Here is a 23,946-nt window from a genome sequence, read left to right on the forward strand (position 1 = left end):
GTTGAAGTCTCGCGAGGCCGCGTCAACTCTCGGCGGCCATTTTGAATCCCGAGCCGAGACTGAGGGCAAGGACAGGCAGCGCTCCGGGCAGGAAAGAGGGGGCTCTTTCCTGCCCCAAAGAGGTCACTAGACCACTAGGGCAGATAGTAAATAAGGGGAGGGGAGACCTATGGCGCCGCTCGCCTGCCTGCCTGCCCACCCGTTTGTCCAGAAATCCGGACAAACAGGCGGGCGGGCAAAACCCGCCGGACGCCCCGGACATGACATACGGTAACCCCAGTCTTGATAGCCCTATTATCTTTGGGCTCCAAAAGCCATTGTCTGTGAGTGTTGGCAGATCTTTTATGTGCTCTATTAATGGTTTTTCTAGGATATCCCTTCTGTATACGTCTTTTTTTCATATCGCCTGCATGGTAAAGGAAACCTTCCTTAGAGTCACATAACTTTCTCACACGTAAAAATTGTCCAAATGGAATGGCTTCTTTTTGTGCTAATGGATGGAAACTGGAATAGTGCAGTATAGAATTTGTATCTGTGGGTTTACGATATAATTGGGTGTGAAAATCTCCTTCATGCTTCTCAGTTAGGATATCCAAAAAGTTAACTTGGTGGATGCCCACTTTGATCTCAATTTGATGTTTACATCACAGCTGTTAAGGTGGTTGCAGAATCGAGTCAACTGCTCCATATCTCCCTTCCATATGAGGAGGACATCATCTATATACCATTTCCATTCAATTATGTGAGTTGTATATGTAGAATTGTACACATATTGTTCTTCATACTGTGCCATATATAAGCACACTACTGTCGTGGCTACAGTAGCCCCCATAGCTATGCCCCGTGTGTGGAGATAAAATGTTCCCTCAAATTGAAAATAGTTATGCAAGATGACTCACTGAGTCATAGCATTAAGGAGTGCTAGTTTCTGATGGGATATTTCTAGTTTTTGCAAATAGTAATCGATAAGTTCTAATGCTCTCATTTTTGGGATCATGGTATATAACGATGTGACATCCATAGTGACCAATATTATCTGTGTTTCTGCTATACTAAGGTCCTCCAACATAGAGAGCAAATGTGCCGCATCTCTCACATAAGATGGGATATTCTTCAATATAGGTTGTAAATGAAAATCCAAAAATTGCGATAAAGGTTCATGTAATGAACCATGACTCCCTACTATCGGTCTACCCGGTGGATTATTTAAACTTTTATGTATCTTTGGTACAAATCTGATGCTAGGTGTAGTCGGATGTTGAATCATCAAATATCTAGCCTCCCTGATAGAAACCATTCCTTCCTTGTCCTCATCAGCAGAAGAATCCATTAACTGATGGGGTTGTATCCGCCTACCAGCAGGTGGAGATAGAGAACACTGAAAAGACACAGTTACCCTGGACGGCAAGCTCCTTCTGCCTTCAGTATATCTCTATCTCCCAGCAGGTGTGGACGTTTCTTGATCAGCTCCTGGATTTTTGCCTGGGGAGCCTCCTGTGCTTTGCCAGTAGAGCGGGGGTGTTGTGGCTGGTGGTGCCCACTTTGAAGGCATACTTGGTTTTGTTCCCTGTCCCTGCCTTACCCCATCCCCCCTCCTCCCGGAGTCCCTCGTTTGCTGCCTGCCTCCCAACTTTCCTCACAGTGTAAAAAAAAAAAGGGCGCGCTTATACAGCGTTGCTGTTTTGAGGCTTTCTCCAGAGATTCTGTTTCAGTGCAGCTTGACCGGAGTTTGTTGACTCGGTCTTCTGAGGTGAAAGTGGTGCCCAGCTGCTCTGGGGAGGTTCCTGTGGACAGCATACCCCCATACCCAAAGATGCAAAGAAAAATGCTAGTGAATTAACCAACTACAGGCCAGTAGCATCCATTCCCTTAATAACCAAACTAACGAAAGGGATGGTGACCAAACAACTCACAAACTATTTAAACACATTCTCAATATTACATGACTCCCAGTCAGGATTTCGGTCTAACCACAGTACTGAAACAGTACTAGTTACGCTCATGACTAAATTCAAACAAATGATTGCAACTGGCAAGAACATACTACTTCTTCAATTTTACATGTCGTGCGCCTTCGACATGGTTGATCGTGGAATACTATTACATATCCTCGAGTACTTCGGAATTGGAGGCAATGTTCTCAATTGGTTCAAGGGGTTCCTAACCACACGATCATACCAAGTGACATCTAATTCGACTATATCAGCCACATGGATACCTGAATGCGGAGTTCCACAGGGGTCCCCCCTCTCACTGACCTTATTCAATTTAATGATGATACCCTTGGCAAAACTACTATCAAACCAAAACCTCAACCCATACATTTATGCAGACGACGTAACGATCTATATTCCATTTAAACATGATTTAAAGGAAATTTCCAATGACATCAACCAAAGTCTACATATCATGCATTCATGGGCTGATGCATTTCAGCTGAAGCTCAATGCAGAAAAAACCCAATGCCTAATACTCACCTCTCAACATAACATGAACAAATTCACCACCATTAACACACCAAAACTGAATCTTCCAATTTCGGACTCCTTAAAAATTCTTGGAGTCACCATTGATCGACACCTAACACTTGAGAGTCACGCGAAAAACACAACCAAGAAGATGTTCCACTCAATGTGGAAATTAAAAAGAGTAAGACCTTTCTTCCCAAGAGATGTCTTCCGTAATCTGGTACAATCAATTGTACTCAGCCATTTAGACTACTGTAACGCACTCTATGCTGGCGGCAAAGAGCAAATAATCAAGAAACTTCAAACAGCCCAGAACACTGCAGCGAGACTCATATTCGGCAAAACAAAATATGAAAGTGCTAAACCCTATGAGAAAAGCTACACTGGCTCCCTCTTAAAGAACGTGTCATGTTCAAAATATGTACCCTAGTTCACAAAATCATTCACGGAGACGCCCCAGCCTACATGTCAGACCTGATAGACTTACCACCCAGGAATGCTAAAAAATCATCCCGCACATTCCTTAATCTTCATTTTCCCATTTCAAAGGTCTAAAATATAAACTAACGCATGCATCAACCTTTTCCTACTTGAGCACACAATTCTGGAACGCGCTGCCGCGCAACTTAAAAACGATATATGAACTGGGGAGGAAGTGACGTCATCGAGCTGTATGGACGCTTAAGAGTACAGCTCCTGCTTCCCACGGCAAAAACGAGCGATCCTCACGCGGAAAAAACGTCTGGAGAGCCGAAATACAGGCTAACTTGAGCCCAGATAAAGAACTGCAGCAGCGTATGAGCTCCGCTCGAGTGCTACAAGACCTCTCGCGGTTTGCTTACACCAGAGGTGCGGCGGAGCCAAAATACAAGATGGCGGAGGCTCGGAAGACAAAAGAGCCCACGAGCGGAGAAAGCCCCAGATCCCCAGAAAATCAGCCGGAACAGCTGAAAGGCACGGAAACAGAGGGAGAGGAAGTCCCAAATCTACAAACATGGCTGCAAAATATCAGCGCAGACCTAAAAGCCTTACAAGCAGAGGTGGCGATGCTCGGGGCCGATTTAAGAGGGGAAATTCGGGAGCTGGGGTCGCGCCTAGAGGATACAGAGGCACAAGTGGAGGTTCATAGCGAAACGCTGGGCGCAATGGACCATCAGATGACAGAAATGCAGGGTGAGCATCAACAATTGCTGGAAAAAATTGAAGACTTGGAAAACAGGGGGCGTCGTAACAACTTAAGATTTCGGGGCCTCCCTGAGACGCCAGCATACCAAGAGTGTGAGCAGGTGATTCAAAGACTGGTCAGTGACCTATTAACAGCACATGGGGACACGGTGGAATCAGAAACAGTACAACTGGAGAGGGCATATAGAGCGCTGGGACCAGCGCGCAATAATCAATCTAAAGATACCATTGCCTGCTTCTCCAGTTATAAATTGAAAGAAAAGGTGCTCAAAATGGCACGACAGGCCCCGGAATATAAATGGGACACATATGCAATCGAAATCTACCAAGATCTAGCCTCAGCGACCCTGAGGAGAAGAGGCGAATTAAAACCTTTCACAAGATATTTAAGAGAGCTTAAGATCCAGTGTAGATGGAAACATCCCTTTGCTTTAGTCTTCTATAAAGATGGGAAATTACATCAGATTAAAACAATACATGAGGCACGTACAATCTGCCCAGAGGCTGCAGGCCAGGAAGAAAGGCCTGCAACAGTTCCTGGGAAACAGCTCATTCGGAGCTCTGCCCCGCCAAAGTGGCAGCGGGTAGGAAAAGGCCCTAGGAGACTGCAGCGCCAGCAATCAGCGACACGGATCACCTGAAACAGTGGAGACTTACAAACTGGAACAAGTTTTGATGAAAATGTTACTATTGTTGATGAAAGAGCTGCACATGCTGAGCAACTCTCCAGACCTGGTTGAAAGGCAGTTTTGTTAATGTTGTATATCGGAAGAATGTGGGAAGTTGTAATATGGCTCACTCCTACTTTAGACACACACTGGGTTATACAGAGGTGTCTACATTATGTAGGGGTACAAAGGAGGGGGGAGGGGACATATATGAGGGGAAGGGGAAGAGTGGGAAAAGCAGAGGTATGATATATGATGTGGTTCATAGGAGTGGACTAATCCAAGCTCATGCGGTGATAGGAGAAGATCAACATGCACACTAAGGTATAATGGGAGACATTAAATGTATGTCACTCAATGTAAGAGGGTTAAACATACCTAGAAAACGGCAGCTACTATTCCGGGAACTGCAGCGGCTTCAAATAGATATAGGGTTGATACAGGAGACACATCTTAAACCCTGATATGAACAGTTATGCAAGCATAAGCTTTACCCTTCCATTTATTTTGCTTCTAACACAGATGGTACGAAAAGCAAGGGAGTGCTAATAGCGTTCAGTGGCAAGAAGCCCTGGGAAATCAGAAAGGTGCACAAAGACGGGGGGGGGGGGGGGGGGGGAGGTACCTGCTGATCGTCCTTGCCCTAGCTGGACGAGTATACACAGTGGTAAACATCTATGGGCCTAACATACCACAAGGAGACTTTTTTGCAGAAGTAGACCAGGTACTTACCAGAAATATCGAGGGGTCCTTACTAGTAGGAGGGGACTTTAATTTGACAATCAATCCATCCCTAGATAATTCATCGTCCACAAAAAATTATGCCAAGCAAGATAGGAAAAAACTTCAGGACTTTATAACACACTGGCAGCTATTAGATTACTGGAGAAAGGATAACCCCGGACAGCGGGCATATACATACTTCTCAGCGGTGCATCAAACCTCATCATGAATAGATATGTGGCTAGGGGATACCTCCCTTGTGGGGATAGTTGGAGATCACCAGATCCTCCCCAGTACTTGGTCTGACCACTCACTGGTGACTTTACAACTTAAAGGGCAGGGATCTCACCAAAAAAAAACCGAACTTGGCGCCTAGATGACGCATTGCTGACTGATCCAGCTAATATCTCCCAGATAGAACAATATATTAAAGATTATATTCAGCTTAATGATAATGGGGAGGTATCGCCGACCACTGTTTGGGAAGGGCTTAAGGCTGTCACTCGGGGTCATTTGATAGCACTGCGGTCATGGGTGTGGAAGGCACATTGTGCTAGAGAAAATGAATTGCGCCAACAGTTGGCTAAAGCCGAGGCACAGTTACATCAGGAGACAGATCAGAGCCTTTCTAGCCGCAGGGAACGGGTGCTTGAACTTCGTAATCAATTGCATGACCTTGAATTAGCAGACCTGGCGGAAAAATTACAACGAGTTAGACAGACACACTTTGAATTTGGCAATAAGCCCAGCAGGCTTTTGGCCCATAAATTAGCACAACAAGCTAGCAGGAACTTGATAGGGGGCTTACGAGATGAGGGGGGTAATATCCACTCAGATATTGACTTCTTAGAATCGGCATTCAGGGGATATTATAAGACTCTTTATAGTCCAGAAGATGAAGGTGGACAGGAAGAGATTACAAAATACCTCGAGGATGTCGATCTTCCGACACTCCCCGAGGTTTCGGCCCACATGTTGGGAGTCCCCATAACTCTGGAAGAGGTGGAACAGACAATCCGTGATCTGTCCCTCAATAAAGCACCAGGTCCCGACGGATTCACTAATAAATTCTACAAACTGTTTGGGAAATTACTAGCCCCCATATTACTTAAAGTTTTTAATTCGCTAGATGAATCAACGGGTTTACCATCCACCTGGAACTTGGCCACAATTACAGTTCTGCCAAAACCAGGAACAGATCCCCAACTATGTAGTTCATATAGACCGATCTCTCTGCTCGGAGTAGACTATAAAATATTCTCTAAGATCATGGCCACCAGACTGCAGAAATATCTTCCTTTACTTATACATGAAGATCAGGCAGGGTTTGTGCAACACCGCCAAACATTTGATAACATACGGCGAACCTTGCAAATATTGCAGGGGGCACAAATCACCAAAACACCCCTATGTATACTATCGCTTGACGCAGAGAAGGCCTTTGATCGGGTCAGCTGGCCATTCCTCTTCGCGGTCTTGAAGAAAGTGGGCATAGTGGGGAAATTTGCAGAATGGCTACACCTTATATATAAGACCCCAGAGGCAACTGTTCGCATTAATGGGACTTTAACTCGACCTTTCCAGCTCCATAGAGGCACTAGGCAGGGATGCGCACTATCCCCATTGCTGTTTGCCCTGGTGATGGAGCTTTTGGCGACTAAAATCGGAGCCAACCCAGACATCAAGGGCCTGAAGGGGGGGGGGGGGATTTGAAACTAAGATCTTATTATTTGCAGATGACATCTTGCTTACCATAAAAGATCCTGTAACAGCTTTCCTGGCCATAGGGGATGAAATAAAGACATATGGGGCTGTCTCCGGATTTAAAATCAATTTTGAGAAGTCAGAAGCTCTTGACGTGAACTTAAATAGTACCAACCTAAAATTGTTGAAAGAGCAGTTTCCATATAGATGGGCCAGCAAGTACATTAGGTATCTAGGGGTTAACATACCACGCCGCCTGGAAGATATCTTTAATAATAACTTCCCTAATAAAGTGCAAGACTTGTTCCAGGAGCTAGAGCGTTGGGAAGGCTTGAATTTATCCTGGATAGGTAGGATTAATGCTTTTAAAAATGGTAGTTCTTCCAAAGCTCCTGTACCTATTTATGGTTCTCCCAATATCTATTCCGGACTCCTTCTTCCGGGGTCTACAGGGTAGAGTATTCTCCTTTATTTGGAGGAAGAGACCACCACGGGTACGGCGGGAGACAATGTATCAGTTTAGAGACAGAGGGGGCATAGGGGTGCCCTTCTTTCGCAACTATTACTACGCAGCTCACCTGCGCATTTTGGCAATTTGGCTACAAGATACAGGGAAAATTTGGACCTGTATAGAGCAGAGCTGGCTAGATCCATACCCACTTCGGGCAATACCCTGGCTACCGATACACAAGCTTAAGGAAATAACTAAAAAGAGCCCTTCAATTATCCAGTGGCCACTCACTATTTGGTGTAAGATTAGGGAGCAATTTTTCCCGGAGCGAATATACTTTAAGCACACATACTTAAGATTTGCCCCGCATTTTGGCCCGGGTAGAATAGACACAGCATACAAGGAATGGGAGAACATGGGCCTCTTTGAGCTGGGACAAATGCATGAACAAGGCCAGACACCACCATTCCAAACACTTTGCCAGGAACATGAACTTTCCCCGCTGCAAGCATTCCAATACTGCCAGGCAAAAGATTTTATTAGCCGTAGAGCGGCGGAGGAACTCAGTCTGGAAGAAACACAATTGGAAAAAGGATTGACGGGAGGAGGAGGGAGAGGGGGTGTTTCCAGGCTCTATAAAGCGCTACTAGCCCTTACCTATCCGGTAGAGCACTATACGCATAGATGGGAAACTGCACTTGGGGCCTCATATGACCTAACGCAATGGGCATTGGCCTTCCGATCATTGCTTAGAGTCTCAGTGTCCAGCGCTATGGTAGAAAACGGGCACAAAATCTTGTATAGCTGGTACTACACTCCCAGCCGCCTGGTTAAAATGTATAATTCGGGTTCGGCCCTATGTTGGAGGGACTGCGGGATGGAGGGGAATATGTATCATATTTGGTGGTCCTGTACTCATGCAGCTCGATACTGGAAAAGGGTATTGGACTTTGTAAAATCAGTGACAACCATTCAATATCGGATGAAAATGGACTACTGTCTTCTACATTTTAGACCGCCAGCAGTCAAAAAGCATGTGCACCAGTTTGCCACACAGGTGTTTGTAGCGGGCAAGCTGGTATTGGCGGCAGCCTGGAAGAAACCTCAGCTACCAGACCTGCCAGCTTTGCTGGAAAAATTGAATTACATCCAGTTGATGTCTAAACTCACCGCAATGCACAAAGGACAATTGGCACACCACATGAAGATATGGGACCTTTATAACACATTCAAGCTCATTTTCAAAGCACTTAGCCTCCCAAAGTTCCATAGAAACCTATGGAACTTAGCCTCCCAAAGTGCTTTGAAAATATGCCTCTTGGCTATCTACAAGTGTGAACATATAGAACCAACTACACAGATACTCTAAGGGGCGGGGGAGAATAGGGAGGGAGGGTAGATGGGGTTTATATCTTGCTTAGCAATCATTTTTTATAGTTACAACGAAGTAAGAATACCAAAGTTGTATTAATCTACTGTGAAATTTGACCTGTTGCTATTGGTGTTAATTGTATAAAACTGTATAAATAAAAAATTGAAAAAAAACCCCGATATATGAACTAACTGATTTCCTCAAACTACTGAAGACCCATCTCTTTAACACGGCATACCACAAAGATCAACAAATGTGAACTCCTCCACACATATCCAGAACTGTCTTATAATTTTTGCTGTTACTCTACTATAATGCTTATCATTATCATGTTACCCAAAATTCTTCTGTAATACTAAACGTTGACTTTCTCATATATTTCCACTATTCATGATGTATTGTAAGCCACATTGAGCCTGCAAAGAGGTGGGAAAATGTGGGATACAAATGCAATAAATAAATAAAAAAATAATAAGGCCTTTATGTTAAAAAGAGCTCTGCCGGAGGCATCTGACACTACGATGCAGACTGGATTCCCTCCAGGTTTTGATAATCCAGTGTTGGCTGCAGAGTTTACTTCTTCCCCCGAGCGTTGGACTGACGCTAAACGTAGATGGGTAAATTCCCCGTCTGAGGGTGGCGCCTCTCCCTTTTCCCCCCTTTGGTCAGGCTGTGGGGAGTCTGAGGGGTCTGGCAGGCCCTCATGGGCGGATGATCCAGATGAGGGTGCCTGTTTGCCACAGGACTTGGATGATCCTAAAGCGGTGCGGATTTTCCACCGCGACAAGCTGCCAGCTCTCATTTCTGACGCCTTGCAGGCCCTTTCTATTGAAGATCTGGCCGAGGGCGATGCCTCCTCTGTTAATCCTAGGATGGCTAGTACTAAGAAGCCTTCTCGTGCTTTTCTTGTGCATGACTCCATCCAAGAGCTTATTTCAGCTCAATGGTCTGACCCTGATGGGCCTTTGAAGGTAGCCAGGGCTATGGGTCAGCTTTACCCTCTGAGTGAGGATCACTTGGCCCTTTTTGGGATGCCTAAAGTGGATGCGTTGGTTGCGGCCGTGACTACAAAGACCACTCTCCTGGTGGAGGGAGGGGTCGCTTTGAAAGATATGCAGGACCGGCAGCTAGAATCCGTGCTGAAGCGGTCCTTTGAAATCTCGGGCTTTTCCTTAAGGGCGGCTATTTGCAGTTCCTATGCAGCTTGGGCCTGTCTTTCCTGGTTACAGCAGGTGGTTGATCAGCCCGAGGATGGTGCGGGTTCCCTCTCTGAGGTTGGCCTGCATATGGAGTCTGCCCTGCCCTTTTTGGCTGATGCCCTTTATGATCTGGTCAGAGCTTCGGCTAAGGAGATGTTGGTGGCGGTTTCTGCCAGCCACCTTCTTTGGCTGTGGCATTGGGCGGCTGACACAGCCTCTAAGCAAAGGCTGGTGAGGTTACCCTTTCGGGGCCTTCTGTTATTTGGAGAGGAATTGGAGAAGATTGTTAAAGACCTAGGAAACTCTTAAGTCCCAATGGTTACCTGAGGATAGGCCGATGCCTTCTTCCAAAAGTCCTGTTTTTCCCCTCCTCTTCCAAGCCACGATTCCGCGAAGCTTGCAGGTATCGCCCGGGGTGCTCTGCTGGGGTTTCTCAACGTGCCCGTTTTCAGCAGAGGAACTCCTTTCGCTCAGACAAACGTTCCGCAGTGGCCGGCCAACGGCCAGGAGTTCAGGGGCGTCCTCCACAATGACGGGACGCCGGTCCACTCGTCAATTCCTGCAGTAGGGGGTCGTCTTTCCCTCTTTCTCAAGGAGTGGACCAAGATTTCTTCGGATCAGTGGGTCCTGGACCTGATCAGAGAAGGCTACCGATTAGAATTCGGTGCCCTGGTGAGAGACGCTTTTATGGAGTCCCGATGCGGCACTGCCGTCAAACGGGCGGCGGTAGAGGAGACCTTGCAAGTCTTGTTGCAGCTCGGAGCAGTGATTCCGGTGCCTCCCGCCGAACGCGGCTGTGCTCGCTACTTTATTTATTTTGTGGTCCCTCGAGAAGGCGGGTTTTTCAGACCGATCCTCGACTTACGAAGAGTCAACGAGGCCCTAAGAGTGTGTCACTTTCGCATTGGAAACCCTGCGCTCCATCATTGCGGCGGTACAGCCAGGAGAGTTTCTCACGTTTCTGGACCTCAAGGAAGCTTATTTGCACATTCCTATTTGGCCTCCGCATCAGCGGTTTCTCCGGTTTGCAGTTTTGGGCCAACATTTCCAGTTTCGGGCCTTGCCTTTTGGCCTAGCCACAGCTCCCCGTACCTTTTCCAAGGTGATGGTGGTGGTAGCTTCCTTTCTCAGGTGAGAGGGTATCAGAGTTCACCCATATCTCAACGACTGGTTCATCAGGGCGGATTCGGCAGACGAGAGCCGACTCGCCACGACCAGTTATAACGGTTCTTCAGACTCTGGGCTGGGTGATCAATTTTGCCCAAAAGTCACCTGACCCCCCTCTCAGTCTCTCGAGTATTTGGGGGTCCGGTTCGACATGGCCTCGGGGTTCGTCTTTCTCCCCGACCACAGGCGATGCAAGCTTCAGAATCGGGTCCGTCTGCTCCTGCAGATGCCTCGCCCTCGAGCTTGGGACTTTGTTCAGCTCCTGGGGTCGATGACGGCCACCATGGAGGTGGTTCCCTGGGTAAGAGCTCACATGAGGCCGCTGCAGATTGCTCTGCTTCAGCAATGGTCTCTGCTCTCCCAGGAATTCCAACGCAGACTAACGTGGCTCCCTGCGGCCCGGCACAATGTGGATTGGTGGCTCTCCGACAGGATGCTGCGACAGGGAACGCCGCTCGCGCTTTCTTCTTGGTGCCTGGTGATAACGGATGCCAGCCTTTCGGGCTGGGGAGCTCATTGCCAGGGCAGCTATGCTCAAGGTCAGTGGACAACCGTGGAAGCGGGGTGGTCCATCAATCGCTTGGAACTGAGAGCGATATTCCAGGCTCTTCTGGCCTTCCACAAGACTGAAGGGGCTTCCTGTCCGAGTTCTGTCAGACAACATGACAGCGGTGGCCTACATCAATAGTCAGGGTGGCACGCAGAGCAGGGCCCTGGCCGCGGAGGCTGCTTAGATTTTCCATTGGGCCGAGCTCCATTTGCATCTGCTGTCTGCAGCTCAAATAGCAGGTCAGAGCAATGTGCAAGCCGATTTCCTCAGCAGACATCAGATCGAACCGGCAGAATGGGAACTGGCAGAAGAAGTTTTTCTTCAGATTTGTGCCAAATGGGGGACTCCCGGATTGGATCTAATTGCGTCAAGTGCAAACGCCAAAGTCCCTCGCTTTTTCAGCAGAAGGAGAGATCCTCACTCGGTGGGGTTGGATGCACTGGCTCAACCCTGGCCCTCGGGCTTCCTGTATGTGTTCCCTCCTTGGCCTTTGATAGGGTGAGTCCTCCTGCGGATTCGACTGCACCGAGGATTGGTGATTCTCATTGCTCCGGATTGGCCAAGGCGTCCGTGGTACGTGGATCTCCATCGGACGCTGGTGGAGGCTCCACTTCCTTTGCCTCTGGTGCCGAACCTGTTGGTTCAGGGTCCGGTGACTATGGAGGATCCCTGCCGATTTGGTCTTACGGCCTGGCTCTTGAGAGGGCACAATTGAGAGACAAGGGCTACTCTAACAAGGTCATTTCCACTCTCTTGCAGGCCCGCAAGCGGTCCACCTCCGCAGCTTATGCTTGGATCTGGCGCAAGTTTGAGGCGTGGTGTGCTTCAAAACGGTCACACCCACGCGGGTTACAGTCTCGCCGGTACTGGACGTTTTGCAGGACGGCTTACAAAAAGGCCTGGCTTACAATTCTCTTTGGGTTCAAGTGGCAGCATTGGCATGCTTCCGAGGGAAAGTCTGGCTTGTCCCTTGCTTCTGATCCGGACATTGTCCGATTTCTCAGAGGGGCGCTTCGGCTCTGTCCTCCCATGCGGTCGCCGTGTCCGGCCTGGAACCTGGGGCTGGTGTTGAAGGCTGTTCAGCGTTCGCCTTTCGAGCCGCTTAGGCGAGCTTCTGAGAAGAATGTGACTCTCAAGACAGTCTTTTTGGTGGCCATGACATTGGCTAGACATGTATCTGAGCTTCAGGCGCTTTCCTGTCGGGATCCTTTTCTACAGTTTTCGGAGTCCGGGGTAACGGTACGTACAGTGCCTTCCTTCCTCCCTAAGGTGGTTTCAGCATTTTGCCTGAACCAGCCCATTTTTCTACCTTCTTTTTCTAGGGAGGACTTTCCGGATTCCTTTGGGCAGTTGTGTCTTTTGGATGTCCGCAGGGCTCTGTTGCAGTATCTACAGATGTCAAATGACTTCAGGAATTCTGATCACCTTTTTGTATTGTTGACAGGTCCTCGACGCGGGTGTACGGCATCTAAGGCCACTATAGCCCGTTGGCTCAGGGGAGTCATTTTTTCTGCGTATCTGCTTCAGGACGGTCTCTGCCTGAAGCATTTAAAGCGCATTCCACGAGAGCGATTTCCTCATCGTGGGCTGAAACGGGTGTCCTTTCTCTTCAAGAGATCTGTCGTGCGGCTGCTTGGGCTTCTCAGCTCTCGTTTGTACGGCATTACAGACTGGATGTTGCAGCGAAGCAGGACGCGGATTTTGGAGCACAGGTGCTTGCTCACGGAGTTGCCTGTTCCCACCCTATGTAGGGAGTGCTTTTATACATCCCATCAGTTAATGGATTCATCTGCTGCTGATGACAAGGAAGGAAAAATTAGGTTCTTACCTTGGTAATTTTCTTTCCTTTAATCACAGCAGATGAATCCATGATCCCTCCCTGTCAGGTTTGTTTTTTGTTCAGATCTTTCATGCAGATATTGTATCTCATTGGGAGGAGTTGAAGACCAGTTCTCAGAGTTTCTACATGCTGTTCTATTGCAGGAGGTTGAGATCGTCCCTCCTTTGTTTGGTTATTGCTCCGGTTCTGGGGCATTTGTTCACTGTGAGGAAAGTTTACGTTGTTTTACCTTTCTTATTCACTCTGCTTTGGAAGTTTCATATACTGAAGGCAGAAGGAGCTAGCCGTTCAGGGTCACTGTGTCTTTTCTCTATCTCCACCTGCTGGTAGGTGGATACAACCCCATCAGTTAATGGATTCATCTGCTGTGATTAAAGGAAAGAAAATTACCAGGGTAAGAACCTAATTTTCCCTTCTGTTGTTGCTTGTTCTATTAATGTTTGTATTTGTTCTTGGTATTGTTTTGTCGGATCTTCATTTAGTTTACTGTAAAATGCTGCATCCTCCAATTGTCTGTTCGCTTCTTCTGTGTAAGATGTAATATCCTGGATCACCACCGCTCCACCTTTATCCGCTCTATGGATGATTATGCTGGTATCATGTTGGAGTTCTTGTATAGCGTTGACCTGTCTTTTTGTCAAATTATGATGAGTGTATCGAGAGGACTTCTCAACTCTTTCTAAATCATCCAAAACTAACCGTTGAAAGGTCTCTAATACCGGATCAGGGGGGCCCGGGGGCATCCATGTGGATGGAATGCGGTATTTGGATAAAAATGTGGGGGTGTCCAGCTCTGCTGGTGTGGTGTCATACGATGCTTCACCAAAGTATATTTTTAATTTCAATTTCCTGAAAAAGCAGTATAGAAATTGGCGATTGGTAAACTAATCATAACCATTATATGGAACGAATGACAAGCCCAACTGTAAAACGTCTGCTTAGTGGGTGGTGATAGTTTTAGACGATAGATTATACACTACTCTTTCTGTGAGCGAGGTGGTCGGCGGAGTTTGCCCGACCTGGTTAGGGGCTGTGTCACATCTTCCGTCGTATTTGTATTCTCTAAAAAAGCTGATGAGGTAGGAACATCTTTCTCATGTGGTTTTGGTCTGTTTGTAGCTTGTACTGTAGAGTCGTCCCCCGATGACTCACTGGATGTGTTGGTGAATCCTACATGCTTCATATGTCTATATCTCCGCGAAGGTCTATTAGTATCCCTCCATGGATATACATATCCTCTCGTAATCCATTTCATCTCTTCTGAATTTGCTGATTTTCTGAGCTCTGATTTCTTGTCGATATTTCTCCATTGTTTTATTGTGTTGGATAAACTGTGAATCGAACATGGAATGTTCTGTTGATGACCTGATGCCTTCAATTGCTTCCTCTAACTCGTTTCTTTGTGACGTTAGTTGTTTTTCTAATTTGTCAATAGTTAGGAGCATAAGGTCCAGTGAACACTGTGATATAATTGCATTCCATTGTGTCACGAAATCCTTGTCATCAAAGAATCTCAGTTCCTTATTCCATCTGAGTCCACGAGGTACTCTTTGTCTATGGCAATATTCAATGAGTGTTTTTATATGAAATTCAGTCCAGATAACTAATTTGTTGACCCTCAAGATGTCATTCCAGTCAGTGCTCGTTTTCACACCCATCGAAAATAGGCGTTCACCCATCATCAATTCTTGAATACGTTCCAGCGGAAGGCCCAATTTACTGTCCCACCCAGTTGCCATGTTTATCCCCTCTGCTATCAAGTAAACGTTATCTTCTGGGGATCAATAATCATCCGGTTTCTCTTGTTTCAAATTTGTATGGCCACTAGAAACCTCAATGTATTATCCTAATATCCCATACATTCACCTCAAAAACTAGTGTCACCTACAATAGTGTACGGTAGTGCTCAGTTTCTAGTGCATAATTTTTAAGCCATTAGTCAGCTCATATCATCACACTAGTAAACACCATCATCGCACTTTCAATCCCTCCCTTCCTTCCTTGAGTGTGAGCTATCATATCGAGAGGATCTTAAAATACTGTACGTGGTGAGTATGCTATTACTCTTCCTTTACTATAATCAATTTGCCACTATAGATATGATACTTAGAGGCATATTTTCAAAGCACTTTGGGAGGCTAAGTTCCATAGGTTTCTATGGAACTTTGGGAGGCTAAGTGCTTTGAAAATATGCCTCTTAGCTCCTCTGCGTCCACTGCAATATGTTCAGAGTGCTCAGCGTACTAGCGGGTAAAAATGGCTACCCATCAGTTTCTTTCTTATTTTCTTTGCTGTGTGCCGCAATATAGTGTTAGTGATTCCCTTGGCCTGTGTTTTCACGTTCTCAACATGCTTGCATGTTTAGCCCTACGGCGTCATCAGGAGAATGAAATCTAAATATAAAAGATACGAATATGGTTCACTATTGTATAGTGTGATTATACTACATTATTACTTCTAATTTTACTTAACATCAATTCTTTACTTGCAATTCGTGGAGACTCTAGGGTGATGATCAGTCAGCAATCCTGTCTCAGATCGGCAAAACGCCGGTGCATGCGCACTCGCTATTTGTACTCCCGCGTTGATTGTGTACTCTCACATGTGTGTAACCGCCCACCAATCAGTTGCCTTGTTCAATCCTTTTGGGTGTGTGGTTTGCCACCTGTAAATGTACAGTGCCTCTTTTCTCAAGAAATTAGAGATGACATTACCTCCTTGTGGTTGTTTAAGTTGAAATAATACCACACGTTTTAAAAGTTAAAATTTTAGAAGTTAAAATTTAATGCCAAGAAGTGTAGAGTATTCAGTTAGGGTGCAGAAACCCAAAAGAGAGATACCGGATAGGAGGGGAGAGATTAGTAAGCTCGACTCAGGAGAGAGACCTTGGGGTGTTGCTGTCTGAGGATGTAAAGGTGAAGAAACAATGCGACATGGCGACGGCCGTGGCCAGAAGGGTGCTAGGCTGCATAAAGAGGGGTATAACCAGCAGAAGAAAGGAGGTGTTGATGCCCCTCTATAAGTCGTTGGTGAGGCCCCACTTGGAATATTGTGTTCAGTTTTGGAGGCCGTATCTTGCTAAAGATGTAAAAAGACTGGAAGCGGTGGAAAGAAACACTACAAATATGGTATGGGATTTGCATTGCAAACCATATGAGGAGAGACTTGCTGACCTGAACATGTATACCTTTGAGGAAAGGAGAAATATGATACAGACGTTCAAATATTTGAAAGGTGTTAATCTGTAAACAAACCTTTTTCGGAGACGGGAAGGTGGTAGAACTAGAGGACGTGAATTGAGGTTGAAGGGGGGCAGACTCAGGACTAATGGCAGGAAGTATTTTTTCACAGAGAGGGTGGTGGATATGTGGAATGCCCTCCCGCGGGAGGTGGTGGAGATGAAAATGGTAATGGAATTCAAAAATGCGTGGGATAAACACAAAGGAATCATGTTTAGAAGGAATGGATCCATGGAATTTTAGCAGAGATTAGGTGGTGACGCCGGTAATTGGGAAGCAAAACCGGTGTTGGGCAGACTTCTACGGTGTACACCCTGATCGTGACTGAATAGATATGAATGGGCTGGAATGTAAATTTTAAGGGGTTTTGACGTTAGCTTCAGAACTTAGTACAAGAACAGTGCTGGGCAGATTTCTACGGTTCAGTGCCCTGAGAATGGCAAGGACAAATCAAACTCGGGTATAAAGTATCACGTACCATGTAAAATGAGTTTATCTTGTTGGGCAGACTGAATGGACCGTACAGGTCTTTATCTGCTGTCATTTACTATGTTACTATGTAACCAGGACTGGACTAAACAAGCAGGAATGGAGCAGACTAGAAGTGCAATAAGCACACAGGCAGAAACAGACTAGAAGTGCACAGAGCACACAGGCTGTATTAAGACAAAAACCAGGACTGGACTAAACAAGCAGGAATGGAGCAGACTAGAAGTGCAATAAGTACACAGGCAGAAACAGACTAGTAGAAGTGCACAGAGCACACAGGCTGTATTAAGACAAAAACCAGGACTGGACTGAACAAGCAGGACTGGAGCAGACTAGAAGTGCAGTGAGCACACAGGTAGAAACAAACCAGAAGTGCACAGAGCACACAAGCTATACTAAGACACAAGCCAGGAATGGACTAGGCAGGGAACACAGGGACAGAACTAAGTAAAGCCAGAAGAGAAAACACTCAAATGGGCCGCAAGGCTGACCTGGAACCGATGCACACAGAGCTCTGTCATGCGGGTTGCAGAGCCAAACGGGAACCCAAACAGAACAGCAGAAGGAAGACGAAACTAGGCATAGCTCTAGGCGAGGCAGAGTAGGCAAAGCTCAAGGCAAGGCAGACTAGGCAGAGCTCAAGGCTGGGCCACATGGCCACTCAAACACACAACAGAACAAACAGGCAATAACCAAGACAGAAGTGCTAACACTAGCACACAGACAAACAGAAGAACTAAAGCAGAAGTGCTACACAGGCACACTACCTAGGAAATAAGACAGAAGTGCTACACAAGCACACCGACTAGGAAACAGGGCAGAAGTGCTACACAAGCACACTGACAAACCTGAAGACCTTTGGCTTTGCAAAGGCCCTGAATGAATGTCCTCAGCTTCCTTATGAGGGCCGTCACTGATGATGTCACGACTAAAGGAAAGAGACTTGACACACTGAACACCAAAGTGAGACTTGGTACACACAGGAAGTGGTAGCACTACAAGAAAGAGGCTTGAAACACACTGAACACCAAATTAAGGCTTGGAACACAAAAGAAGTGGTGGCAGAGGCAAAAATGCAAAGAAAAGAACAGACTGAAGTCACCTCTGAAGCTGACCACTGGAATACAAGGTGAGACTGAAAGTGAAGTCACAACCACAGTCATGACAGAGGCAATTCCACAAATTCACCGCCCTTGCAGAATCAGGAAATGAGGGCGGGACCAGAGCTGAGAGAGAGAGAAGGGAAAACTGAACTAAGCGCCGAGCCTTCACGCTTTTTACCACTGCTGCCGCCATAACCCCGACGAGGTAAGATAGATGACTTTTAAAATTCGGAGGGAGGGGGCCTGGAACTCGGAGGGAGAGAGGGAACGAACTTCCGGTGGGTGAAATATTGGGGGTGCTCGAGCACCCACAGCACCCACGGAGTCGACGCCTATGAGCAGGACTTATCCAGGTGGGAACAGCTCCTACTTAGATAAGTCCTGCTCACTGGGTCCATATCTGGATTTTCAATGGAATTAGGCAGATAATGCTGTTGAAAATATGGACCAACCACCTTGGCACTATATGGGTAGTGCCAGGGTGTGGAGAATACAGCAGAGCTGAAAATTACTTAGGGCCCTTTTTACCAAGCTTTTGTCCCATAGGTTGCCAATCTTGAGATACATACAACGGTGGGAACGGGACCTAGGGGTCAGTCATGATATGTAGAATTGGGAGCAGGCATTTGGCTATATGCTAAGAGTATCTATAAGTAGCTCTTTGATAGAGAATGGCTACAAAATCTTATATCATTGGTACTATACACCTGACCGATTAACAAAAATGTTTAAACAGATTTCAGGCCAATGCTGGAGGGCTGTGTGGTAGTGGGAGATATGTTTCTTATATGTTGGTCCTGTCCAAAAATAAAAAGTTACTGGACTGAGTTGATACAGCAGCTTGGCCAGATTTTGGGAAAAGATTATCCAGCCACCGCAGAACAGTGTCTACTGCATTTTTGCCCCCGGGGGATCTCACCAGCTTTACATCACTTGGCCTCGACCTTTCTGGTGGTGGGCAAGATAACATTGGCTTCATCATGGAGAAACCCGCACCCACCACCAGTGATAAAAGTGGTCCACAAAATGGACTATTTATATCAGATGTCGAAACTTACGGATATTCGATCTGGACAGGTGACTCAATTTGATAAATTTTGGGACAAGTATAGAGAATGAATATCTCTATCGGGGATTGACCTAGATGCCCCCCGGTTAATAGTCCCAGTGGTTTAGGTAGTGACTCTGATTATTGAACCCCATTTGACTGAGAACTGGAAGTGGACCAACAGAGGACATATGCATATCATCTTTCGTACTTTGGGGGGGGGGGGGGGGTTGGGTGGATGGTTGAAGGTTACAATGCTTCATCTGTAGCTGTATAAGATGCCTTGTTGGATGTGTTTACTTTAAAATTTTTTAATAAAAATAATATAAAAAAAAAAGGAGCCTGCAGTAGCATTGGCATGTGGATTTGCTGTGCACTGAGGTCCCTTTTACCGCAGTGGGTAAAAAGCAACAAAAAAAAAGGAAATGGCTGTGCATTAAGTACACACTTGCTGTGCGGCCATTTCCAGGAGGAGCCCTTACTGCCACCTGTTTAGGAGGCTGTAAAGGCTACCGTGCTAACCCGGGGGTAACCAGCAGCGCACGGCACTGCCCGATTACCATTGGGTAAGCCACTGGTACAAAACAAAATGGTGCTTGCTGAGGGCGGCACTACTGCAAGTGGTAGTGCCAGATTGGTACATGTCAGCGCCACAGTAGCTCTACCGCAGTGTTGTAAAAGGGCCCCTTAGCAGCAATATTGTCTGCTAACCAGGTAATTATCCAAATGAAGTAGGCACAACAAAAAGTTTGTCCTGACTTTTTGGGTATTGGTCTGAATATTGCCAGTACCTGGATAAGTGCTAGTGACTGCTTTATACTTGGATATTTGGTGCCAGAATCTGTGTACAGCCCAGCCTGAATATCCACATATAAAAAAACCCTGGTGGCTTGTGTTTAAAAATTGCTAATCCTGCAAGCTGAATATCTCTCTATATAAAACGCACCTCCAACGTTCTAATGAAGCCTCTGTTAGCCAACATTCTAAAGTGAAGGGGGTGAGATCGCATTGTGTCTGCCCCGCCCACGCGTCAAACGTGATGACGTCGAGGGCGGAGCAATGACACTCAACCAATCGCAACGCTCGGCAGGGAAGCGTCAGGGAAGGAGGCGGCGCTCTCGACGTCTAGCCTTCCCTTCGCTGTGTTCCGCCTTCTTCTGACGTCAAGGATGACGTCAAAAGAAGGCGGAACACAGCGAAGGGAAACCTAGACGTCGGGAGCGCCGCCTCCTTCCCTGACGCTTCGCTGCCGGAACCGGCACGGAGGTAAATTTAAAAACAAGAAAAAAAAAAAAAAAACAACCATGTTGGGGGGAGAGAAGAGGGTGGCCACTAAAGAACAACAATGGGAGCGGCAGGGCAGGGGAGAAACGACAGCATGGATGCGAAGGGGGGGGGGGGGGGGGAGAAGAGGGCGGCCCAGGCTGGAACATGGGAGAGAGAGGAGCATGGATGCAAGGGGGGTCATGAAAGGGAGACAGGGGACTTGCTGCAAAAGGATGAATGGAGGCGGCAGGGGACAGAGGAGCATGGATGGGCATGGATTGGGAGGGCAGGACTCAGGGAGAGAGGGAAATTGCTGGAAAGGGATGAATGGAGGGGGCAGGGGACAGAGGAGCATGGATGGGCATGGATTGGGAGGGCAGGACTCAGGGAGAGAGGGAAATTGCTGGATAGGGATGAATAGAGGGGACAGATGGGCATGGATGGATATGGATTGCAGGGCAGGCCTCAGGCAGAGAGGGGAAATGCTGGATAGGGAAAAATGGAGGGGCCAGGTGACAGATGAGCATGGATGGGCATGGATTGGAAGGGCAGGACTCAGGGAGAGGGGAATTGCTGGATAGGGATGAATGGAGGGCACAGATGGCCATGGATGCATATGGATTGCAGGGCAGGCCTCAGGCAGAGAGGGGAATTGCTGGATAGGGATGAATGGAGGGGCCAGGTGACAGAGGAGCATGGATTGGAAGGGCAGGACTCAGGGAGAGGGGAATTGCTGGATAGGGATGAATGGAGGAGACAGATGGCCATGGATGGATATGGATTGCAGGGCAGGCCTCAGGCAGAGAGGGGAAATGCTGGATACGGAAAAATGTAGGGGCCAGGTGACAGATGAGCATGGATGGGCATGTATTGGAAGGGCAGGACTCAGGGAGAGGGGAATTGCTGGATAGGGATGAATGGAGGGCACAGATGGCCATGGATGCATATGGATTGCAGGGCAGGCCTCAGGCAGAGAGGGGAAATGCTGGATAGGGAAAAATGGAGGGGCCAGGTGACAGATGAGCATGGATGGGCATGGATTGGAAGGGCAGGACTCAGGGACAGGGGAATTGCTGGATAGGGATGAATGGAGGGCACAGATGGCCATGGATGCATATGGATTGCAGGGCAGGCCTCAGGCAGAGAGGGGAATTGCTGGATAGGGATGAATGGAGGGGCCAGGTGACAGAGGAGCATGGATTGGAAGGGCAGGACTCGGGGAGAGGGGAATTGCTGGATAGGGATGAATGGAGGAGACAGATGGCCATGGATGGATATGGATTGCAGGACAGGCCTCAGGCAGAGAGGGGAAATGCTGGATACGGAAAAATGGAGGGGCCAGGTGACAGATGAGCATGGATGGGCATGGATTGGAAGGGCAGGACTCAGGGAGAAGGGAATTGCTGGATAGGGATGAATGGAGGGGACAGATGGGCATGGATGGATATGGATTGCAGAGCAGGCCTCAGGCAGAGAGGGGAAATGCTGGATAGGGAAAAATGGAGGGGCCAGGTGACAGATGAGCATGGATGGGCATGGATTGGAAGGGCAGGACTCAGGGAGAGGGGAATTGCTGGATAGGGATGAATGGAGGGGACAGATGGGCATGGATGCATATGGATTGCAGGGCAGGCCTCAGGCAGAGAGGGAAAATGCTGGATAGGGATGAATGGAGGGGGCAGGGGACAGAGGAGCATGGATGGCCACACACACACACTCTCTATCACACTGTGTCTCACATACACACTTGCACACACTCTCATTCTCACACACACACTCTCTCACAAACACACTCTCTCTCTCACACACTCACACTTTCACTCTGACTCTCAAACAGTCACTCTCACATACACTCTCCCAAACATACACACTCCGAGGAAAACCTTGCTAGCGCCCGTTTCATTTGTGTCAGAAACTGGCCTTTTTTACTAGTTATCTCCATAAAGTATTTATTTTTTCATAATATTTGACTAATATTAGCTTATAAATTCCACATGTATACATTCAATAATATCAACCATAGCACATGCTATATTTATTGAACATTACTACTACTACTACTTAGCATTTCTATAGCGCTGCCAGGGTTACGCAGCGCTGTACAAGTTTAAACATGGGGAAGGACAGTCCCTGCTCAAGAGAGCTTACAATCTAAAGGTAAAAACTATGTAGTCAGTGTAGGTATCAGGAATGGGAAGGTGGTTAGGCGCCAAAAGCAAGGGAGAAGAGATGGGCCTTGAGTAAGGACTTGAAAATGGGCAGGGAGGGCGCATGGCGTATGGGCTCAGGAAGTCTGTTCCAGGCATAAGGTGATGCAAGGCAGAAGGGGCGGAGTCTGGAGTTAGCGGTGGTGGAGAAGGGTACAGAAAGGAGTGATTTGTCCTGAGAGCGGAGGTTACGGGTGGGAACATTCATACTACCCAGATAAAGTCCCTTCTAAGATTTGTCTATAAACAAATTGGCCACAAATAGCTGTAATAATGTCCAACACTGTATATTCACTTAAAGATGGTCATATAATCTTGATGTAACACCGTATTCCAACACAGTGTATCCACCCGAGAATGTTTTGTTGATTTTAATGCACCAGCGTATTCACCTTGTGCCGCCAAATCGCTAAACCAAACAGCAATGGTGAATCACAGGAGGTATGTTAATGTGCATAGTGCCGCTCCGCAGATTATCATGGCTTTGCTGAGGGACCTTCCAGGTACTCTGGGAGTTATTCCCATCCTTTTAGCTAAGCTATCCCTTTATAACACAAAACATAATGTAAAATGGACTTTTGAGAAGTTTATCCTTGTATTCTTTTCTTCTGTATAGCAACTGTTTCTGGAATACATTTTAAAATGGTTTTATTATATTACAGTTGAAAAATGAAAGGATTGCTAAAACAATGAAAAAAACTCAAGATCCAGCACCATCTAAATCAAAGCATCCCTGAAGATTATGGCACCATAGGAAACAATTCAGTCACCTACATATACAACCACTGCACTGTATTATTCAAGTGCATTATCACTAATAATTTTGAAGGCTTGTTTTCCAGAGATGATTTTACATGTTTTGAAATACTGGTGAAATAAATTTGTTTCTTTTAGTTTGAATTTGTACTTAGAAGACTGTCATTTCAACCCTGAACTAAAGAAACCTGCTTTTGAAGATGTGCATGTTCAGTCAGAGTTTATTGTTTGCCCATTCCTGAGTTGCAGTTAGACAGGCAGTCAGTTTATTCAAGGCTGTGGGTACATCTGTTTCAGTGGGTATGAGTAGTTGCACATCATCCACAAAGATATAGAATTTTGTGTCCATTAAACGAAGCAGCTCAGCCAGAGGCTTGAGGTAGATGATAAAATGGGAGATAGTATGGATCCCTGTGGCACCCCACAGCTTAGTTTCCAAGGTAATGATGCACTGTCATTGAACAGAACTGATTGTTGTCTGTCTGACAAATAGAATTTGAACCATGTAAAT

General features: G+C 46.7%; 1 protein-coding gene across 2 annotated transcripts in view; it reads left to right on the top strand.

Annotated features, from left to right (window-relative positions):
- FAM221A (family with sequence similarity 221 member A) overlaps positions 1-23,710 on the top strand; it is a 133,348-nt gene extending 109,638 nt beyond the window's left edge. For both annotated transcript variants that reach the window (XM_030201862.1, XM_030201871.1), the window contains exon 7: positions 23,342-23,710. In XM_030201862.1, the coding sequence (XP_030057722.1) occupies positions 23,342-23,416 (75 nt within the window). In that variant the 3' untranslated portion in view covers positions 23,417-23,710. The remainder of the gene's footprint in view (positions 1-23,341) is intronic.
- The last annotated feature ends 236 nt before the right edge of the window (positions 23,711-23,946 follow it).

This window comes from Microcaecilia unicolor, chromosome 1 (genome assembly GCF_901765095.1).
Source record: "Microcaecilia unicolor chromosome 1, aMicUni1.1, whole genome shotgun sequence".
Lineage (NCBI taxonomy): Eukaryota > Metazoa > Chordata > Amphibia > Gymnophiona > Siphonopidae > Microcaecilia > Microcaecilia unicolor.